Source organism: Balaenoptera physalus, assembly GCF_965194825.1.
Source record: "Balaenoptera physalus genome assembly, chromosome: 11".
NCBI classification, from domain to species: Eukaryota; Metazoa; Chordata; class Mammalia; order Artiodactyla; family Balaenopteridae; genus Balaenoptera; species Balaenoptera physalus.
This window is the reverse complement of record NC_138896.1, coordinates 58,759,579-58,783,294: the sequence shown is the minus strand read 5'-3', so window position 1 is coordinate 58,783,294 and position 23,716 is coordinate 58,759,579. Positions and strand designations below refer to the sequence as shown.

At 48.4% G+C, this 23,716-nt stretch overlaps 1 protein-coding gene across 1 annotated transcript in view; it reads right to left on the bottom strand.

Moving 5' to 3' along the window:
- TRIM71 (tripartite motif containing 71) overlaps positions 1-22,276 on the bottom strand; it is a 63,469-nt gene extending 41,193 nt beyond the window's left edge. The window contains exon 1 of the mRNA XM_082411880.1: positions 20,805-22,276. Coding sequence (XP_082268006.1) covers positions 20,805-21,668 — 864 coding nt within the window. The 5' untranslated portion in view covers positions 21,669-22,276. The remainder of the gene's footprint in view (positions 1-20,804) is intronic.
- Between the last annotated feature and the right edge of the window lie 1,440 nt (positions 22,277-23,716).

The window sequence follows — 23,716 nt, the reverse complement described above, 5'->3', positions numbered from 1 at the left end:
CTTGAGAGGGCCAATAGTTCTCCTGGCAGCAGATTCAGACACAGCAGCGAGCCTGTAAATCCCCCCTCCTCCGGGAAACACTTTAAGGTCTGTACGTGTAACAAATACACAGCTGGAAACACACTCGTGTAACCTGCTCTCTGGGCTTCCCTTCTCCCGAGTTACAGAAATCCCTGCTGAAATCCTCCAGGGATAGTCTTTCTTTTTCTTGCTAGAGAAAAGCAGGTACAGGAGAGCTTCCCCAAAAATCCTCTTCTAGAAATCTCAAAAACTACTCTTCCCAAACTACTGCCCAAACCCTTCAAACAGGAGTGCAATCTACCCCAGCCCCATGACGGCCTGTGGGGGGGTGGGGGTGGGGGTGGTCACTAAGACCCCAGAGTGTTTGGCAACAATGGACCAGGAGTGGGGGAAAGAGCAAAGCTTTCTCCCACCTCTGCGCTGGCATTTGGTTTCCAAGCTAAGTTTCCATCTCCCCACCCCATTTTAGCCAGGACCCCCTTCCTTTGCCAGAACCTGCAGTGACTGGGGTGGGGGTGAGGAGGTCAGAGGGATCCTGTTCTAGGTATTCTGTCCCGTGAAAAACCAGTCACCTATGAGGAACTCTGCAACAAAAGGGTCTGTAGGACCCAAATGCAGAGTTGGGGAGGGGTGGATCCTGCAGGGGGTAGGGGGAAGCCTTTCAGGTTGGGGATTTCAGCCCCTCAGTAGCTTTAAGGAGTGTCAGGAGAACTGCCATATAAACTACAGCACTACAGCCCAGTTAAATTTTAAATTCTAACAGACACTTTTTTGTATAAGTGTGTCCCAAATATTGTATGAGACATACTTATACTAAAAAATTGCTTACTGTTTATGAACTAGGCATCCTGGGCGGGGTGCCTAGGAGGGAGCTAGAGCTGGCAATCCTGGTCAGGAGGTTTCCTGCTGAGTTATGGGGGGGGGGGGGAGTCCCAGTGGAGTGAGGCAAATCTCTTGCCAGAACTTTGAGATTACTCCTCATTGGCTTTGTAACAAGGTTTTTTTGTTTGTTTTTTATTTTATTTTATTTTTTAATGAGGGGAGGGGTCTTTAGTTTGACTGTGGTTAGGACTAAAGCTGGGGCACTTAATCCAGCCCAGGGGTGACTAAGCTGGGAGATGCAAACCTCACCCCACCCCCCCCACCCCCGCCCAAGAGCAGAGACAGAGGCTTCAATGGTGCTGGCCACTCAGCCAAAGCATCAACATTCCAGGAGGCAGCATTCCCGCCCTTCAGGAGGAACAAAGGGCCTGGGGAGGAATTCCTGCTGCCCCAAGCATGGGGGTGGGGTAGTATCCAAACAAAACTGGGCAGAAAAAAGTGCCCCCAGCAAGAGGCGCTAGGAAGAAGCCCATTCCCTCCAAGAGGAATGAGAAGGCCCAAGGAAAGACTCCAGCACGGATATTAAAATTCAGCCTTACAAACACGGAATGCAATCTGGGGGCTAAGTCTCTATCTGCGATGGAGTAAAGTTCAAGAGAGAAAAACCTCTAAAGGAAACAGGCCAAAAGCTCCGAATTTAATCATTAACTTTACCTTGAGGGTCTTCTTTGTATTCTTGCTACTGGCTGGCTTTTACTTAAAGTAACCAATGCGAACATTTCACTGTCCTTCAAAGAGGGTGGGATTCGCGGGTTTGTTTTTTAAACTACAACTCCTGCGTCACCCACAGATGATCTCCCAGGCAGATTCTAATCGCAGATCCCCAGCACAAAGGACCTTCGGAAGGAGGGGAGCAGGTGCGGGTGAGAACTGGGAGAATCGGCCTCGTCTCTGGCCCACGTGCGGGGGGCACCCACCTCTGGGGACCACAGTGGACAGGATCTTCAAACAGCTTGAGGGGAGTTGAGAGACTTGGGCACTCCAGGGCCTCGGTAAAGAAGGCTGGGGACAGACTGACGACTTCGAGGTTATCTTTTGCTTTGAGGGCAGAGGTGTTTCCAAGGGTGACCCCGCTCCCGTGGAAGTCCCCTTTCACCATCCCCAACCACAGGTTTTAAAGGGGGCCCCACAGCTCCCTGGAGCCTGTCTGAATTAACACTAGTTGAACACCTGCTTTGCAGATAAAGTTCTAATCACCAAGGGGTCCTCAGCAAAGTGCTTCCCAGTTTTTCAGATGCCCTCAAAGGCTCCCAGGGCTTTCTTCCTGGAGACCATGACTGGTCCTCGCCCTCCACCTGAGTCCCCTCCCCACCCTCACCTCACTCTCGCTGCAAAAAAAAAAAAAAAAAAAAAAAATCATTTTCACGCCTTGTAGCCGATTCTCACAGTATCCAATCCTCACTCCGTCCCAGCTCCAGCTCAGCAACCTACTACTTCCTTCAGCAGCCCGGTTCTCACTGGGGGCAGACGCCAAACACCAGGAAAGAGGAGGAAGAGGGCAGAAACCAACTCTGGATCCTGACGGAGTCTGGCGGTCAAGGACCCCTCCCCCCACAGCAGCACTCAATGATCAAAGGACTCAGCAGTTCTGCACACGGGAAACAGCCTAAAACCAGGGGAAGGTGGTTCTGAATGACACTTACAACAGCTGGTTCAGGGCAAGGAACTGCCCCCACCCCTAACCCCTAAGTGAAGCGTCCTCTGGTAACAACTCAAAGTTTCTAAGAAGCTCAAAACCAAAATTTTCTGAAAAGGAAGGGTCTTTGGGAATGGAAGCCACCAACCTGTCACCTCCAGTTGAGTTGGCAGGCCTGGGAAGCTATGAAGTTTCTCAGAAATGCTCAGGACCACAGGCCTAGACTCAAGAATAAGAACCCTCTGAAGCACACCCAGGACGCTGGCACTCTGCTGGTAGGACTTCACTCCTCTACCGAGTTACCCTTTCCTGAGCCCTGGAATTTTTTTTTTTTTTTTAACACATAAGCATGTAATACCTAATCAAAAACAATTTAGTACTTTACATGTACATCATTCACCAGAATACCCCCAAATCCCCGGGCACTCTATTTCCCTGTATAGTAATGTAAGGGTCCCCAGAAGGCAACCTCTGTTCTGGTCCTTTGTGTCCTCAAACACCCGGAGAGAGCAGGCACATGGCTGGTGTTCAATGAGAAGTGTGTTGATTGAACGGAATTCACTTCCACATTTTCCGAGCAATCCTTGAGGAATTTGCCTCCCAGCAGGCAAGTGCTTGCTGGAAAACAATGTTCCCTGACCATTTGCATTGTGGCCCTGAAACAGCAAATGTTTAAAACAGGAAAAGAAAGGGGGGGGAGGGGTGAAATCTGGGCCTTTGCAGAGGCCAAAATGCCTCAAAGGTAAAGATTTTAGGGCGTTTTACAGCTACCTCCACCTCAGCAATAAACCAGGACATCAGACATGGCAACTTTCCGTCATCAGAGACTCATTCACATCCAAAAGCCCATGTCTCACTCTAGTTTCCATAAATCCTCCCCAACACCCATGACCAGAGCAGCAGACCAAATTCTCCAGAGATTAGCACTGAAAGGTACTAAAGCAAGGGAACTTTCTAGGGTGTCTTGATTATGATGGTGGTAGTATAGATGTATAACTTTGTCAGAACTCACCATCAAAATGCATGCTTAAAAATGAGTGCATTTGATTGTGCCTACACTACACCTCAATAAAGATGATAATGAATGAACAAACTGTATATTGTCATGCAAGGATGTGCTAGACTATCAGATTTAAAAAAACAAAGCAAGATGTAGAACTATAGATGCAGTATACAAATATTTCCCAACAACTTCATTAACATCAGTGTGCGCACAATTAAAGATTAAATGATAGGGACTTGCCTGGTGGTCCAGTGGCTAAGACTCCGCGCTCCCAATGCAGGGGACCTGGGTTCAATCCCTGGTCAGGGAACTAGATCCCGCATGCCACAACGAAGATCCCTTACTCAGCAATGAAGACCCCACGTGCCACAACTAAGACCCAGTGCAGCCAAATAAATAAATAAATATTTTTTAAACGTAAAAAAAAAAAAAGATTATTAAATGATAAATACAGTCATAAAGATAATGTTGCAGAAGCATAGGAAATGAGACCAATGATACACTCCAACCCCTTACCAGTAGTTACATCTGGGGAGTGGAATCAGCAAGTTGTGTATTTTTAGCTACTTAGCACTTGCCTGTGTTAAAATGACTACTTACTTCTCTTCCAGTTAAAAAGCCCAATGAAGATAAAAACCAAGGGGAGAAGCGGCAGGTCTGTAGGGCCCTGCCCAATAACTGGTACACAGTAGGCAACAGAGCAACACATGCTTAAACACTGACTGATGTGTAACAGGCCTACACCAAATCAAGCATTGCCACTTATCTGTTATCTATTTCCTTAATAGCCACCAAACATCAAAGAGATTTTTCAGAGATCACCGGTATATGACCACAAAGCATGAACACTCAATATACGTACATTAAACTGCAACCCAGTCGGCATTCACTGAGTACAGGCCTTAACACACCCTTCTCTTCACCCCCAGCTGACAGCTATATTCATAACTGTTTCCCAGAATTGTACGGGTTCAGAGGAAAAGGGGAAATGAGACCATTCACTAACAGTCAGGACACCAGGCTCATCATTTGTTCTAGATAAAATTAGACCCCACCTCCTATGATACACTAAGAATGTATTCTAAGGTAGGATTAAAGACACAATATGTAGAGACAGTAGAAGACGATCATCAGTCACAGTAAAATTTAAAATGTATACCAAGTTAAATTAAACTGAGGCAAGCCAAGGACTCTGAGAAATCCACTGCAAGAAAGAGCCAGTACTCAATATTTTGGATAAAATGCCTACAAATTGATTTTTTAAAAACCCAGGAGGGAGAGGCCCGGGAACCAAGGCAATCTGAGGAGGAAACCCAAATGGTCAATAAACAAAAAGACGCCCACCCCACAGTCATCACAGAAATGCAAAGTAAGCCAACAGGACGAGCCATTTTTCTCCCATTAGATTGATGGCAACAAGGCCGGGTGGGGTGGGAGGAAATGTGGCTGGCTAGGAGGCAAATTAACATTTCAAATGTGCCTCTCCAGCATCTTAGCAAGTCCCCGGCTGTGGGAGAAGGGGGAGAAAGGGGACCTTCCCTCCGGAAGCAACAAGGACACAAATTGATGGCAATGGCCAATGTAGAGAAAAATCCCACATAAGGGAACAGCTAAGTAAATTTCACACCATGAATACCAAGTTTGGAGCAGTAATGACTAGCTAAGTAAGTACAGGAAAATGTCTACATGTTTTTAAAGACTGTATGTCTATACTCGTGTGTGTGTGTGTGTGTGTGTGTGTGTGTGAATGGCTGTTAAGGTTTGGAAGAAAACACACCCAGATCACACACTTTGGGAAGAAGTAGGACTGGGGGTACGCTTTAAAAATTTTTTTACAGATAATCTGAACAAAGATATTTATTACTTGCATAATTAAATAAGGATTAGAGTTAAGTGGTCCAAGTTACTTCCTGGGAGGGAATACAGGTAGCCCTGAGAAAAATCTCAATTTTCCATTCATCCAGCAACTACAAGCTGAGGATGGTGAAGGAAGGAAGGAAAGGTCAAATAAATAAAGTCACAGAGACATGCACATTCAGAAAAATTACCACCCAAAATGACAACTGCTGTGAAGTCTAAACAAAAGTCAGTTAAGGAAAAAACAAGTCAGTTAAGGAAAAAACAAAAGTCAGTTAAGGAAAAAAAACTTCTCAATGTTGTTAAAAGAACACAAATTTAAAACAAAATTGCTACCTCTTCCCCCTTTATAGCCCCTGTCAAGTGTTTGCAAATGTTCTATGGTTTGTATTAAGCACTCATTCATCCGTGTTCCTCTTTTGTGTTCGCTGTGGCAAACCTATCTCCATTTAGCACCAAGAAGGGGTGAGACCCTCCCACAGTGAGTGACAACATTTACAAGTGCCAACTGAAAGTCGAGGAGCCGAAATAAGAAGGGCCTGGCAGACAGGACAGGGATACCTCCCCCAGGTAGTTTTTTAGATTTTTTTTTTCTTAATCTGCTGAAACCACAGAATGTTATGCTCTGGATACCCTGGCTCCCCCCATGCAACACCCCCTCCATCATGCTTTACAAGCCAACATCGAGGACTCAGAAGAGCCTGAAACTCAATCCTTTCTCCCAAACCAAGGCCAAATATCCCCTCCTCATCTTCATCATTTGATCTTAGATGCTTCTTAGATTTTATTCTCATTTATTTACCTACTGCTTTTCATGCGCTTTTGTTGTTGTTGTTTTGTTTTGTTTTTGGTGGAGAAAAGAATTGGTTTTGCATCCCAACAAGCAAAGAAATGGAAAAAACCTTGAAAATAAATTCTGTGGGGCTAGAACAAATAGGCACTGATGAACATTAAGTTCAGACAAATTCTGTGCTTGGTTCTGCAGTAAACACGATACAATCAATACAGGAAAAAAAAAAAGGACCACTAATATGAATGCTGAAAACAGCAAATGTGAACACCATCCGTCCTTTTATGAGCAAGGGAAATGTTTGCTTTCCAACTTCAAAACTAGCTGCACTAGAAGCATTTTCACAGTCTGAGATGCCCAGATATAATAAGTGCCTTTCTTTGCATGTTTCTGTATGTTACTAACATTTCAATATAATTAACAACTATACCTCAGTTTTTGGATCTCAAGGTACATCTGTCTTTTTACTGCACAATATACTTAAGGATGAATAAGATTACAAAATTAATAGCTGTTGTGAACCCCAAATGTTGTCCACAATTAACCGCTATCTCTTGCTAAGAGAGGATTTTGCTACGTCTTCATAACTTGGTTTCCACTCATCACCATAAATACAAACTCAAACGTGAAACCCCCTTTTCCCCTACTAACCTTCAGTTTAAAGTGGAGACACAAACCTAACTTCATTTACACTCCCTGGAGGCGATTCTTTCCAAGATTCCCTCAAAGCTCCAGATATTTGGGTTGGTCCATCGCTGATGAGAGCTATGCTTTTTTTATTTATTTGCACCCATGTGGCTTTTTAAAAATCTGGTTAAATTGGTAAAATAAATTTTCCTCTTCGCATATTCCTCTAAATCTCTGAAAGCTCTGATAAAGCTAACAACAACAACAATAAGGGAAATAGAAAACAAAGGGGGGCTTCCTTGGTGGCACAGTGGTTTGGTTAAGAATCCACCTGCCAGTGCAGAGGACACGGGTTCGAGTCCTGGTCTGGGAGGATCCCACATGCTGCGGAGCAACTAAGCCCGTGCGCCACAACTGCGGAGCCTGCGCTCTGGAGCCCGTGAGCCACGACTACTGAAGCCTGTGCGCCTAGGCCCGTGCTCAGCAACAGGAGAGGCTGCCGCAATGAGAAGCCCGCGCACCGCAAGGAAGACTAGCCCCCACTCACCGCAACTAGAGAAGGCCCACGCGCAGCAACTAAGACCCAACGCAGCCAAAAATAAATGTAAATAAAATAAATAAATTTATAAAAGAAAAAAAAAACCAAAGGGAATTTTTCTGAGAAGTTATTAAAAATAAAGGGCAGGACTGGTGGCTGGCTGGCAGGTGCTTCCACTGCCCCCTGCAGCACTGCCCCCAAAGCGATTCCTTCACTTTGAATTTCTGTCTTCACTTATATTTATTACTTTAGAAATTCTTTTATTGAAGTAGGGTTGATTTACAGTATCGTGTTAGTTTCAGGTATACAGCACAAGGATTCAGTTATATATGTATATATACTGCTTTTCAGATTCTTTTCCCTTACAGGTTATTACAAAATATTGAGTATAGTTCCCTGTGCTATACAGTAGGTCCTTGTTGTTCACTTATATTTATACATAGCACACACTGCAATTTTTCATCAGAAAATACCTCATTTGATTCTCAAACAAAAAAAGACAGCCCTAGGCAGACGAATGCAAATGTTACCATCCTATAGAGTGATGAGGAAAACAGGAGGCATACAGCCACACACTTTTGCTGACAAATGTTCCTGATCAAAATGGAGGCTCCAGCAGAAGACAGTGACCAACACTCAACACAGCACTGCTCATATTCCAGGCATTAACATAAACAGTCGCCATCGCCAAAAACAGGAAACACGAGTGCCCTCCAACTGGCGAATGTATAAACTGTGGTACATTCATACAACGGAAAACTACTCAGCAACAAATAGGGAGGCACCACTGATTCCAGCAAACGCAGCTTGGCAAGTGGAAAAAGCCCGACTCAAAGAGTCAACACTGTCAGATTCATGATCTTCTGGAGAAGACAAAACCATAGGACTGGAGAACAGGTAGAGGGCTGCCTGAGGCTGGGGGTCGGAGCATTTGGGGTGACGGGATGCTCTGAACTGAGCATGGTGGTGACTGCACTCTATGCTCTTGTCAAAAGGTGCAGAATTGTACACGAAAAAAAGGTGAATCTTACAATGTGCGTATCTACCTCAATACACAAAAACAAATACCAAAAAATCAAAATAGGAAATCACCAGACTTAGTAAGAAGTGAGGCCTTCCCTCTCAGCCTAAGGTTCTGCAGCACAAACTGCCCCCTGAACTGCAGGACAAAGCCAGGGGGGTGGGGTGGGGGCAGGTCGTCCCAAAGGCCGAGGAGAGGAAGGGGAAGCAGGGAACGGAGCTCCTTCCTGCAGGGCCGAGGCTCCTCCCCTCACTCAAGATTATAACCATAATGGGCTGCACGGGTCTAGCTCACACCAGGGAGGTACCCACGGATGCCCCGGTGCACCAGCCTTTGGGGAAGGCAAGGAGAATCCCCCAATCCCAAACTGGTTGTGTAAGCTCCACAAAGAAAGGGATTCGGGGCTATTTTGCTCACTGCTCTTTCCCCAGGGCCTCCTGCTTTACACCAAATCCGATTTCATAGAAATTCAGGTCTGCTTACCTAGAAATGATCTGCACTTGTTTCATTTTTACTTAAACTGTGTAATTACACAAACAAGTACGAAGAACATACATACGTCTGGGAACAAAAGCAGCAGCCTCTCTTGGTAAGCACATACATGACTCAGAGAGCTGGAAGCAGGGCGTGGGCTGTCCGTGGCTGGTGCAGCCTGCTGGCAAGTCAACAGCAAGCTGGGTTAGTCGAGACTGGAAACACACTGACAGGAACGGCACTGCTAACTTTGGACACGTTCTGGTCCTCCTTAGCCTGAGGTCTCCCCCCATATTTTCATGAAATTTTCAAATGGAATCAAGCACCAAGTAGTGCTGCCGGAAGGAGTGGCCCAAGTGCGATTCCATCTTCCCAGCTGTGCTGCTTACTGAATTCTCATGGTCTCTCAGCTCGAACCCACCCTCCTGAGTAGACCACATCTCTGCTTTGCCCGCTGAATCCCTGTGACTCAGACAATAGGGGATGTGAGGGGGAGAAAGGCTTCGCTCTCTACTGTCCCGCTTCCTGGGTGGTACCCTCAACAGACTTCTTACTCCAGCGTCATGGGCCCCTGGCCAGACCCATAGGTACCCACCCATAGGTACCCTCCTATGTCTTACCAACTCCAACCTTTTCTCTTCTGATCTCCCAGCCCTTGGGTGGGAGCTGCTTCCCACAGCTGCTACTTCCCAGGTACCCGAGTGCTCTCTCCTTGCACTGCAGCTTCTCAGTTAACTCAAATAACACTAACAATTCTTTACATTAAATGACCTGTTAAAGTAACTAAAGTGGCTCTGGCTCCAGACTGATATTTATTTCTTCTACGTATCAGTAACCACCCCCGCTAAGAAGGATAAAAAAGGAGGGGATCCCTAAAAAACAGAACTACCAAATGACCCAGCAATTCCACTCCTGGGTAGATATTTGGAAAAAATGAAAACGCTAATTCGAAAAGATATGTCCACCCTTATGTTCACAGCAGCACTATTTACAATACCCAAGATACGGAAGCAACCTAAGTGTCTGTCAACAGATGAATGGATAAAGATGTGGAATAAATATACAATGGAATACTACTCAGCCACAAAAAATAATGAAATTTTGCCACTTGTAGCAACTTGGACCTAGAGAATACTATGCTTAGTGAAATAAGTCAGACAAAGACATCCGTTATTCGTGGAATCTAAAATATAAAACAAATGAATAGCAAAACAGAAACAGACTTACAGACATAGAACACAAACTAGGTACTTCCCTGGCCGGTCCAATGGTTAGAGACTCCATGCTTCCACTGCAGGGGGCACAAGTTCGATCCCTGGTGGGGCAACTAAGATCCCTCCCACAGCAGTGAGGCAAAAAAAAAACAACAACAAAAAACACAAACTAGTGGTTACCTGTAGGGAGAGGGAAGTGGGTAGGGGGACGATAGGGGCATGGGATTAAGAGGTACAAACTACTATGTATAAAATGGATAAGCAACAAGGATATACTGTACAGCAGAGAGAATTATAGCCTTTATTTTGCAATAACTTTTAATGGAATATAACCTAAAATACTGAATCACTATACTATACACCTGAAACTAATATAATATTGTAAATCAACTATCCTTCAATTTAAAAGGGGGTGAGGGGACCCTAACACCTTTCTTGGGGATGCTGAAAGGAAAAATTAGATAAAAGATCAAGACTACACACCCTCCTCTAGAGTCAATCCAATGCAGGCTCCTTGAAACCACTCCTGCCTTTCTTCCATCTTCTACCTAAATCCCACCATTCTCCAAGATTCATCTTAAACTCCTCTCTTTCAACCCAAACTCATCTCCCAGTCAGAACCTCTGTTTAGATGCCACGAGCTTTTAACACTTATTATTTCCTCTGATAATGTAAATGAGACCACATATAAAGTAGCCACCCTGAAAGGTAAGAATCCCCCTTCCCCATCAACTACTTTCTTCCAGTTCTGTCTTCCCAGTAGACTAACTGCAAGGCTCCAGCATCCTCCGCAAGGAGCATAATTCCTAGCAGAAAACAGACATTCAAATATTTTGATGACAAATCTTAACACATCAAGTCCTGTCAGCAATGAGAAACCGCCCAAATTATTTCATGGTATCAAATATCGCTTGGCCATCAACCAGGAAGTATTTTTTTAAGAAGGATAAGCAACATATTTAATTTGACGAAGAAGGAATTTTACCCGTTTGGCTGCAACTTGCGGAAAAAATTGAAGCCAAATTTTTTTTTCAGGAGACTCACACAGTTATTTACATGTATATTGAAACAAATTTTTCTAACTCCTTCTTCAAAGCATCTTCGTATAAATCATAACTCCCCTCCACAAATAGGTCTCTAAAACTACTCCTACCATTTCCACCTAAAAGGTTAAGTGACTTGTCCAAGGTCACACAGCTACTTCTGCGTAACACCAGGCTGTGAACCCGGGTCTTCTTACTCTAAAGCTCATGCTCTTGTCTTTACACCAAGAAGCTACAAGCATTTTCCCATTTACTGTTCCCCTTTTAATCCCCCAACTACATAATGTGAGAGAGAACATTTTCAGGGCATTCTGTGGCTTGAAAAGGAAGAGGTCTCCTTTGTTTCTGGCAAAGGGATCATGGCAGCATCACGAGCATATTCTGATTAAACCCAACTTGCATCACCACTGAGAACCAGCAACCTGGCAACATCTTTCACGAATTGGTCCTTAAGTCCACTAACATCAACCAAGGCCAGATCTGGTGTAAGAGCCCCACCAGTGCCAGAGTAGTTGCTCTGAAGTGCTGGGGCCACAGGGCGAGAGTAACTGGGGCAAGGGCGGGTGGGGGTCTCCACTGCCTGAGATCACGGAAGAACAGGCCTATGTTAGAGGTTGGTTGACAGAGAAAGCACCCTTCTCACTTTGATACTGTAGAGATCTACTGAGACAGACATTTGAGACTAATTAAAACTCAAGGCCTCGGACTTCCCTGGTGGTGCAGTGGTGAAGAATCCACCTGCCGATGCAGGGGACACAGGTTCGAGCCCTGGTCTGGGAAGATCCTACATGCCACGGAGCAACTAAGCCCATGAGCCACACAACTCCTGAGCCTGCGCTCTAGAGCCCGTGAGCCACAATTACTGAAGCCGGCACCCCTGAGAGCCCATGTTCTGCAATGAGAAGCCACCACAATGAGAAGCCCGTGCACCGCAACAAAGAGTAGCCCCTGCTCACCACAACCAGAGAAAGCCCGCGCGCAGCAACAAAGACCCAACGTAGCCAAATAAATAAATATATAAATATATCAAAAAAAAAAAAAAAAAAACCAAAAAACTCAAGGCCTCTTCCTTGCTAAATCATTGTTCTGATAATACTTCGCATTAAGTTCATTCTGGAAGGAGAAGTAGTCACGGTAATGACGGTCACACTCACTTTTGCCAAGAGACCATACCGTGGCCCATTTGTAATTACCTGCGTACTATTTAATTTTCTCCTTAATAACTTAAAAAGACCAAAAACAAGATAAAACACAAGAAGCTAAAGATTCAAGCAAGAAATTTAATATTAAAAATCAGACTTGGGCTTCCCTGGTGGCGCAGTGGTTAAGAATCCGTCTGCCAATGCAGGGGACACGGGTTCAAGCCCTGGTCCAGGAAGTTCCCACATGCCGCAGAGCAACAAAGCCCGTGCGCCACAACTACTGAAGCCCACGTGACAAGAGCCCGTGCTCCGCAATGAAGAGTAGCTCCCGCTCGCCGCAATAGAGAAAGCCTGCGTGCAGCAAGGAAGACCCAACGCAGTCAAAAATAAATAAATAAAAATAAATTAATTAATTTTTTTAAAAATCAGACTTTTATGGACTAGTTTCAAAAAAAACAATAAATCTGCCAAATATTGTATATATTGTGGGGAGTTCCCTGGTGGTCTAGTGATTAGGATTCCAGGCTTTCACTGCCATGGCCTGGGTTCAATCCCTGGTCGGGGAACTGAGATTCCACAAGCTGCACAGCACAGCCAAAAAAAAATTTTTGTTTTAATTTTTAATTAAAAATTAAAAAAAAAAAAAAACTAGCAGTGTGAAAAGAGTGCTAGACTAGACAAGTTCCTGCTTAAGTCATTTCATCACCCCCCAGCCTGTCTCCCCATTTGTAAAGTAGCAGTTTTTCTATGATGATTTAAGGCCTTTCTTGTGATAACTGAAGTTTCCTCTTCAGGAACACCTAAACACACACCTGACAACACCGTGAAATTAAAGCTTATAAAATATTCCAGTCCCTGAAATCAGACTGTTCCCTTGAGCAAGTTGATCCATTTTCCTTGAAATGTCATGGTGCCAAAAAAGATCAAGTCTTTAAAGATTAATGGTTGTCAAATACATCATATAAAATGTGAACAGAAACAGTGGCCTTCCATCTCTAAAAAAAAAAAAAAAGCTGAGGGCATTGATGTAGCCTCTAAACACAGCTGTGCCCATCTTTTCCCATAGGCTCGGGGAGCCCTATAACCCTAAGATGGTCTAGAGCAGAAGTTAAAGTTGAGGTCCAGTTTTTCTAAGGTGAAACAAGTTTTATGCGTGTTTCTCCAGCTCACTTTGCATCACCTGAAAGAATCACTACATCCTTCTGTTTAGATCATAGTAAACTGACAGAAGCCACAATTTCCAACACTGACATTAGTTTTCTTCTACAGCATCGGCTCTAGGGGAAAGAGGGGTGGAGTGGGGAGTCTGCTGCAATACTCAACAGTTTATTAATAAAAGCTATTACAAACAACTAGGTCCTACTGTATAGCACAGAGAACCATATTCAGTATCCCATGATAAACCATAATGGAAAATACATTAAAAAAAGAATATATACATATATATATAACTGAATCACTTGGCTGTACAGCAAAAATTAACACAACGTTGTAAATCAACTATACTTCAATAAAAAAAATTCTTAATTAAAAAAAAAACCTGGGACTTCCCGTGGTGGCGCAGTGGTTAAGAATCCGCCTGCCAATGTAGGGGACACGGGTTCAAGCCCTGGTCCCGGAAGATGTCCCATGCCACAGAGCAACTAAGCCCGTGCGCCACAACTACTGAAGCCGGTGTGCCTAGAGCCTGTGCTCCGTAACAAGAGAAGCCACTGCAATGAGAAAACTGTGCACCGCAACAAAGAGTAGCCCCTGCTCGACGCAACGAGAGAGAGCCCAACACAGTCAAAGATAAATAAATAAAATAAATTTATAATAAAACAAAACAAAGCTATTACAAGTGTTTACAATTGGCTTCTACTGTGCTACAGACTCTTTAAATATGTTAACTGGAATCCTTAACACTGCAAAGTGTTACAGATGAGAAAATGAACACAGAGCAAGAAATCTCAACCTAAAACCACATTGCCTAAATGCTTAAGTAAAAATAAAGCTAAATAAACAGACAGCTTTAATAAGAAATATCACAAAAACATTATCCCAATTCCTACTAAAACTTCCTTTACCATATCCTCTTTTCTGCTCAACACTTACCCAGTACAAGCTTACAGATGATCCTAAGAGAAAGATCTCCCTCTGACATTGATCTCAAAGAGAGGCAGAGGGCACAGAACAATATCTGCGGATGTGGTCTATGTAAACACACCATCATCATGACTGCTGACGCCACCTATTCACAATTCTCATTTTTTAAACACCTGTGCTGAAGATGTTCTATGGGATCCATATTTAGCAGCAAAATCTCCATGTGCAGATTTTTTAGTAGAAGAACATCTTTATAACTATCCCAATTAGTCGAAAACATTAAAGAAATCTGCAAACTCCACTGGCATTTCAACAAGGCTAGATAGAAGGAAATGGCTGCCCGAACTTTCCAGAAACAACAATAACAACTAAGGATACAGTTGCTGACAGATGTTTGACAGAGGCTGGGCAGGGGGGTTTCCAAAGCCCACTCAGGGACCCTCAAAATTCACAAGATGTGGGAGCCATGAGGGGAGCCCTCAGTCTACACAACTGACCTGACCCACTTCATTGTCTTGTGCACACTGCTCGGTTTCATTCAAATCCCATTAATATTAAAAAAAAAAAAAAATCCCATTAACGATGACAAAATGTGCAATTTTGCACAAGCCTGTCGGATAAACAATCACAATCAAGAAAAGCCTGTCAGATAATAATCACAATCAAGAATTGCACCCTTGGGACTTCCCTGGTGGCGCAGTGGTTAAGAATCCGCTTGCCAATGCAGGGGACACGGGTTCGAGCCCTGGTCCGGGAAGATCCCACATGCCATGGAGCAACTAAGCCCGTGCGCCACAACTACTGAGCCTGCGCTCTAGAGCCCGCGAGCCACAACTACTGAGGCCTCATGACACAACTACTGAAGCCCACACATCTAGAGCCCATGCTTGCAACAAGAGAAGCCACTGCAGTGAGAAGCCCACGCACCGCAACAGAGTAGCCCCCGCTCACCACAACTAAAAAAAGCCCACTCGCAGCAAGGAAGACCCAACACAGCCAAAAATAAATAAATTAATTAATTTTTAAAAATTGGCCTGATGTCTTCGGATTAAATATGAATCTCTCAAAATTGCAGTTGGGTGTTAGTGGGAGATTAAACCCAGGCATTAGGGGTCTTCACCTGTTTGATTCCACTATACCTTCAAAGCCAACTGTAAGCCAACTATCTAAAACATGAAGGAAACTGGAGATGCAATCTGAAGAGGCAAAGAAACGCTGGAATAGGGTTTAAGCCAAAGTTTCAGATGTAAATTGCCCACGCTCATCCCCCCCACCCCTCCCAATTTTTCTGTTAACAAGCCAGAGTCTTGTCAATCAAAACAGTCAATCTGGTTTCAGTCAACTAGGTTTGTGGGTACAGACAAAACCTCAAAGGGAGAGGAATAATTTAGTATTGAAGAAGCAGGAGGTCACATCAACTGAAGAGGAAAGATGGCTCAAGCCTCCTCCTGCAAATCACAAAGCTTGAAAGGTCAAAGAACGAGGAACAGAGTGGGCTGCAGTGGTGGCATCTTTTGCTCCCTTTAGGCAACTGTAATTCTTTATCAGTATTTTTCCCCTCTCTTCCAAAATAAGAGAGATGGCACAACAGCCTTAGTGAGTCAAGCCTTCAACTCTTTGTCAGTGTTATGGGGAAAAGGGGGAGGAAACACTACTTTGAAACCGCCTGCATGGTAGAATTCTTCTCAACCTTTCGCATAAGTGTCATGAAGAATGACATCAAAATGGTCCTTTATTAGCTAGGAATGAATACATCTGAAATAAACCTTGCCCTGTGTGAGGAGCTGGCGAGTAAGCAACCCATGTGACTTCAGTTAGCACCAAAGGAAATAAAATTTGGAGGGGATTAAATTTCAGAGCTATATAGAATTATCAAGTAAATTAAAATTCCTCATAATCAGAAAAACTTATAAAACCCTTTCTTCTGGCAAACTACCTCAACAACAAAAGCATTTGAACCATTTCACCTCCTCATTTAAGGCTTCCTCCAAAACTAACTCCCTTTCTATATATACACAGAATTTTTTAAATGAAAACATAAAAAGCCAAACAGTTGTGCTCAAAATTTTACATGTTAGGAGAAATTAGAAAACTACACATTTTAATGTTGGTTTTAGTGACCTGAAATATGTTTTAAAATTACATGTGTGTGCATTTTCTTCTTCTTTTTTTTTTTAATTGGCTATGCCTCGCAGCTTGTGGGATCTTAGTTCCCCAACCAGGGATTGAATCTGGGCCCTCAACAGTGAGAGCATGGAGTCCTAACCACTGGACTGCCAGGGAATTCCCCATTCATCAAGCATTTTCTTAATTCAACAGATTTCAATCTACAAATATCCACCTGCTGAACTAGATTCAAAGCAGGAACCTCCAATTATTTCCAAGGTATGGAAAGTTTGGTTTTCTGGTGACTAGGTGAGATGTGTGTGCTATGCAGACACATATCTACCTAGTCCTATAGAACGGGTTGAAGATGGGGCACAGAAACAACTAGAATGCACATTTCTACTCACTTTTTCTCTCTTGTCCTTAAAAAAAAAGTCTCTTGCTATAAATTTTACAATGTACAAAACACACGCATATTATTTTAAAACATACACTGAGTATGCATGCCTGAAAAAGCTTAGACTCTGGGAATGCAAAATAAAATACATTGGTGCCAACACTGGTACAATCACCATTTACAGGAGCTTATTCAAAATAAGATACAAGAATTCATTCCACAACCAATTATTTTAGGCAGCAAACCGTCTTCCTCAAAGTGGTTTGAGGCTGATTTTTTGAGAGTGGTTTCCTGGGGAAAGATAGTCCCCCCCACAAGCCTAGGATAGCTCAATACTTAGGGTCACACTGCACTGGCATTCTAGAACCTATATTTCCAGGGAGTGAAAATAAATTGCATCAGCACCTACACCCCATTTTCCATCCAGAACACTCAGGAAAATCCACCCTCACCCCCGCCTTCATAACGGGGAACAATACTGCCATCCTCGAGCTACAATATATCCCTCGGCTCAAGATGGCAACTGGGTCACCACCGCCCCCCCCCCCACAGTGACAGGGCCTTTCCCGGGGACCGGAACAGGCTCAGACCCCACTCGGCTTCTCGCCATTTACAGAATCCTACCGCCCGAGCTCTGAACACACTCACACACCCTTTCAGCTTCCAGTGTCGCCTCCAAAGCAGCCAAGGGCTCACGTCCCACGTTAAACGCACCTCGTGAAGGTGGGAGCAGCGCGCTCCAGTCCCACTCAACTCCCTAACTCTCCCCACCAGATGCGTGCAGACCCCGTCTCGGCCCCGCCGCCTCCCGCTCGCCGAGGCGGGCTCCGGGCCGGCCGGGCTGGGGCTGGCCCACCGCCGCAGCGCCTCCGCCCGCGTCTCCCAGGCCCCGCGGGAGGCGCGCGGCCAGCGGTCAGTAGCGCGGGCCCCCAATTCCCGGCCTGGCTAACCGCCGGCCTCGGCGCCTGCAGGCCTTTCGGACTGACCACCAAGGCGAAAACCCCAAACTCTGTTTTTTAAATGGACCAAATACAGAGTGGGAGCAAACAACCCTCATCATTCCGTTGGAAAACCCAGCTCCCTCCTTTTAGATTTTAAAATTAAGTTTTAAACCAGTGCTCAAAACACCACCTTGTCAGTCCTGAGGGGCCGTTTCCGGGGGGGGGGGGGGTGCGGGGAATGCTTAAGGAAAGCAGTCTGGGAAGAGACCCTACCGGCTGCTTCCCGCACCCCTAGGTGGCCGTCGGAGGCACCCTCCTTAAAATTAAAGGGGAAGAGTCAGGCGTCGGGGCCCTCTTCCCAAGGTCAGGGGGCATTAGTCACCATCAGGCAAGGGCGCCCTGAATTATTTAATGGAGCCTGTTGACCCGGGAGGCAACTCAGTAAAGGAGCACGTTTCAAAAACTGAAGTACACTGTACCTACTGTAAAACACATGGATTTAGGCATCCAGTCCGTCACAATCAAATAGAGGACAGGACGATCGTCTTCCACAGTGCCTTCAGTCTCCTTTTCCCAATCCGAAGAATGGTTTTTTAAAGGAACAATATTACTAAACTGTGAAGGATCACTCCCTTGGAAGGAAACGAAGAATTTAGGCCGTGGGTGGGATCCCCTCTGTGAACCTGGTGCTTTCCCTCCCAACACTTGACTTCTCCATTCACAGCATTGGTCTGTCCCTTTAAACTTAAATTCCCTAACATTCCAAATCCAGGAACGATTAAAGAGATCTAACAACTGTTTTCCAAGTTTTCTTCTTTTAATGAAAAACCAAGAAGGGGAAGTAGAATTTTGCTCAAAACTGAGCAAATGTCATGTTTTAAAAGGATAGTTGGTCTAACAGTGCAATATCTTAGTGCCTTTGCCAAACAACTTCAACCTAGTATTGCACACGTTAAAAAAAAAATCTAAATGTTCAGGGCATCCAGGTACCTCCCAGGGTGAGGGGAGCGACACTTCACACGCTCCCATACCTTTTGAATGGTTTAATAATTTAAAAAGTGTATAAACCTTTTACAAGTCTGGCAACACTGAGCATCTACTGTTTTAACCCAAATAAAACGTATGTGGATCTTTAACTGGGAATATAAATAAAACCTGACATTTAAACTCAACTGCTGGGAGGGAGGGTTCAATCAACGCCCCTGCCAGGAGGGAAACTGGCGGATTCAAGGCGCCCTCTCCCTCCCCCCCCTCCCCTCCCCCTCGACGCTAATCTTCCTGGCGAATTGGCTCCCTCTTTCCATTCCCGGGATTCGGATCGGTATTTAACTCAATCCATTTTTGAAAGAACCTACTAGAAACATTCAGCCATGAATGTGGGAAAACTTTAAAGATGAGTCCATTCAAAGCTTAAAAAAGGAAGGAAAAGAATAGCTGCCCCTTAGGCTTCATACCGAGAAAGAAACTTTTAAAATGAGGCGTCCACAACAAGTAGATTAGAATTTCAACTTTTTTCCAATAGGAGAAGCCGGCTTAAGGCCAGCAGGCAATAGCTCCGCCCTCCTCCCCAAATAACAGGTTAGGCGTGGAAAAGGCTGCGCTCGGCAAGCCTCAGCCGCGTTCGGAACCAGCACGCCCACTCCACCTAACACGCAGCCAACTCGCACCAGGAGCCGTCTCCTGCCCGCGTCCAAGGCAAGACTAGCACCAAGTCTCATCAAGGGGCTACAGGTAGATCGCATTAAGTCACCGACCCTCTCAGAGAAGAGGCTGCGTCTCAAAACTTCTGGCCCCTTCCTCCAATGGGTTCGGGTGAGTGGAAGGTGGCACAAGACGTGAAAAATAAGCAAGAAAGGTTTATTCAACAAACAGCCAATAGAGCCAAACAAGCTTAAAGGCTGCAGTGCAGCCCTCGGACTCTGCGCACCCGGTTCGAGCCGCGTGCAGCTTGGGTCGGCTTGTTTTCCATTGAGAAGTCGAGCCCCAGGTTGAACGGGGTGGGGACACCTCCCAACCAGGGAAACCGGTTCCCGTAGAGATCGAAGCCGGGGCAGGCGGGGGCGGCCCAAGGACTTCCAGCTGGGTGAGGGCAATGGGCAAGGCCCCCCGATTCCGCAGCTCCCGGTGCAGCGGTGGGCCCACGAGGCCGAAGGGCGATTCCATACAAGGGAGGTTCAGGGGCCAGAACACGCTTTTTCCACCGTGCGGGAACAGAACCGCGGAAGGCTGTTCTTACTCCACACAAGGAGGCAACGACTGCTACGGTGTCCCAACAAAAAGCACAGTCCTCCCCTCACAAGCGCGCACGTGGAAACCAGGTATACACGCGCAAGCGCCCCCCACACTCACCCACACGACCATCTCCTCCTGGCTCATGCCCTACTTAAAAGCAACAATCGATGAGTTTTACAAACAAAAACAAGGTTGGGAAAAAAAGCTAAAGGAGAGCCCTCAGCATGCTGGGAGGCCTCTGGTGTGCCCGCACAAGGAGACCACGTCTACACACACACACACGTTTCCATCTCGTGTCTTACTTAAAACAATAGCCTGCACGCTTTGTCAAACAGGAATGAGGAAACCAAAGTCCCTAAAGAAGAGGGGGTGTCTCGAACCTCGGGAACCGTCGGAGGACAGAGGAGGGACCCTCGCACACGGAGACCAGGTCTACACAGTCGCACACAACTACCTCTTCCCAGCTCATGCCTAACTGGAGACAGCAGCTGCCACATTTTGCCGCACAAAAAATTAGATATGGAAGCGGGGGACTCTGCGTTTTGGGACCCCTCGCAGCCCGCACACAGAGGCCAGGTCTTCTCCACACACACTTCCCAGGTCAGCATCTGCTTGGGGCAGCGACTGCCGCGTAGCCAAAAGAAAAACGAGAAATCCGGAAGGGAGAAAACCCCCTCCCCTTGCTCGGGGACCTGCCCGGATGCCCGCGCGAGCACCCACGCGGCTCCCCGGGTGCCAGACCCGCGCCCCACGCCGCCCGGCCGCAGCCCCCGCGGGAGCGGCCCCCGAACTCACCTCGTCGTCGTGGTGCTGGCAGAAGCCGAGGCGCTCGGGGAAGACCGAAAGGATGGAGAAGGGCGCGCCGGGGAAGGTCGGCCCGAGCCCGAGCTGCTGCGCCGCGGCGGCGGCGGCGGCGGCTGTGGGGCCGGGCGGGCCGCGCTCGATGTAGTGGTCCTTGGTGAGGCGCACGCGCTGGTGCGCGCGGACGCAGTTGTCGCACAGGTGCTCCTGGCAGTCGAGGCAGCGCGACGAGGCCGCGTTGCCCTCGTCGCAGGAGCTGCAGCCGTGAGGCCGGCGCAGCAGCAGCGCCGACGGGGAGGCCGCAGGGCCGCCGGGCGCTGAGCGGGGCGGCGCGGGCGGCGGCGGCGCTGGCGGGAGCGGCGGCGGCGCCGAGGCAGAAGCGCGCGGGTGCGCGTGGTGCGCGTGGTGCCGGTGGTTGCTGTGGCCGCCCGCGCCGGCCGCGGCGCCGGCCCGCCCGTTCTTGGGCGGCGGCTCGTCGGCCGTGGCCACCACGGCGTCGAGCAGGTTACTGAGCAGGAAGGCGGACGAGGGCAGCGCGTCCATGCCCGCCGCCTCGGCCAGCACGACCTTCTGGTCGCACACAGGGCAGCGCAGCTTGAGCGGCTCTCCCGGCGCGCCGCCGCCCGCCGCCGGCAGCCGGTGCGCCTCGAGGCACGGGCGGCAGAAGGCGTGCAGGCAGGGCAGGACGTGCAGGCGGCGCGCCGCAGCCCCGGGGCCCCCGCCGCCACCCCCCGACGACGTGGACGTCTGCGAGGACGACGACGACGCCGACGAGTTGGAGGAGAGCGGCGCCGGCGAGCCGCACATCTCCTTGCACAGCAGGCAGATCTGGAAGTCGGTCTCGGAGAACGAAGCCATTTGCAACCAAGCCCGGAGGAGGGAGGAGACCAGAGAGGAAGAGGAGGAGGAGAGGAGAGCGCGGACGAGGTGGGTGGGGGAGCCGCCGACTCACTCAGAAAAAGGCATCAATTAGGCCTGCGATCCAGGAGCCGGCACCAGAGCGGCGCGGCCCGCTCGGCCTCGCCGCGTCCGGCCCGCGCGCTGCCACCCCCGACGCTGCGGGCATTAAATGCCACTCTCCGGAGGCGACACAGATTCCTCCCGGAAAAGGACGCGGGGGCCGCGTTCTTTCCCGAAGCGGGAGCGCCGGAACAAGTCCCGACACGCGAGGGGCGAGCGGGGGCAGGGAGGTCAGAGGACTCCCTGGAGCAGCTGTAGCTTAGCTTCTCGCCAGCCGAGGGGAGTACCCCCAAGTCGAGTCTGCTGTGCAATCCCAGTCCCGGCGGGAGAAGCAGAATTTGGTTCGACGAGTATTTGGTGCGTGGCTTTTCTTTAAACGGATTTAGTCTCTTCTTGGGACAGGAAGGCTCCCCAAACTAGTAAAGGCGGGAGCGGCGCGACGCCGAGCCCGTGTCCCCCCGCGCGACGCCGACCGCCCCGCCGCATGACGCGGCGGCCAGGGGCTCCTGGGTGGCCCGGCGTGCGGCGCTCCGGGCTTGCGCACGGCCCGGCGCGGCCTCCCTGCAGGGCGGTCGGCCCCGCCGCAGCTGCAGCTAGTGGGAGCCCGCTGCGGCCGCACGCGTGTAGTACGCACGCGCGCCCCACGCGCCTCGAGTCTCCCGCGCGCCCGCCGAGCCCGGCCGCGCTGCCGGCTCTTAACACGCACGCGCGCCCCACGCGGCCCTGGGCCCTCTTGCCCCCGCCTCGCCGGGCCTGGGCGCCTCCAGCGAGCTCCTTCTCCGGTTTAGCCGCGCCGTAACGCGGGACCACAGGTCCCCGCGGGCCGTCGTGAATTATTCATCGGCAGGAAGATATTAGATGTACCCGCTGCCCGCTCCGCGCGAGCCGTCGTGCAATGCTATCCGAGCTCCGCGCGCGCCCCGCGCCCCTCCTCCTCCTCGCGTCCGTCCTCTCTGAAACCTTGGCAGCGAAGGGGGATCACATTTCCTTTGTCATCGGGCCATTTCGCCCTCGCGTTGGTCCCCCCCCTCCGATCCCGAGCCGCGGGGACGGAGCCTCCACCGGGGCGCGCCGGAATCAGTGGAACCGGCAATGGCCCAGCGCGGTGAGCTCGGGAGCCGCGTGGTCAACGCCGCCGGCCCGCTCCCGCGTCATCTTCTTTCTGAAACGAGTCGCCGAGCAAGACTCGGGTGGCCCCGGCAGCGCTGCTGCGCCTACCGGGCTTTGCTCGCGCCTTGCGCCCTGGCCTCCTGGGGCTTTGAACAACTCCCCAATTCGGGTTGCCTGCGTGCACGCGCGCGCGTGCCCCCTCTTTCTCTGCTTTGCCGCCTCTTCCTCCTCCTCCTTCTCTCAGTACGCTGGATATTGGGACTGATCGGAATTCGGAATCCTTTTAATCTCCAAAGGAGCAAACTCACTTCCGCCCGAGTGCTGGGAGGGGGCTGGGGGAGGGGACACAGGGGAGGGGGTTCCAGGCAAACAGGAAACATTAGCCCTCTCGGCACGGCTCGCTTTTGTGTGCTCCCTCCCTCCTCCCTCCAACCTCCTCCCTTCTCCGGGCCGCAGGGGAGATGAACGCCCCCGGGCTTCAGTGTGACGACCTTTGAAACCTTCCGAGCGAGGAGTGGAGAGCGACTCTTCCGTTTATTTAAAAAAGAAAAGATTTCATTCTGAATCCCGGTTCTGCAGAGGCTGATATCCACTGCCCGTGAGATCTGGGGTCCCCCCCACCAAGACCTTTTTTTTTTTTTTCCGTTTTACGTTTTCTTAAAGACTGCATATCTGTGATCAACACCAAAACATCACGCAGTTGGAATTAAACGAATCTGAATTTTGATCTGCAGAGGGGCCGGTTTCTTTTTTGAGTTTTACTGGGGGGACGTGGGGGGCAGAGGGCAGCTGTTCTGGGGAGGTTCCCGGTGAAGGCCCCGCGGCCATCTGGGTGG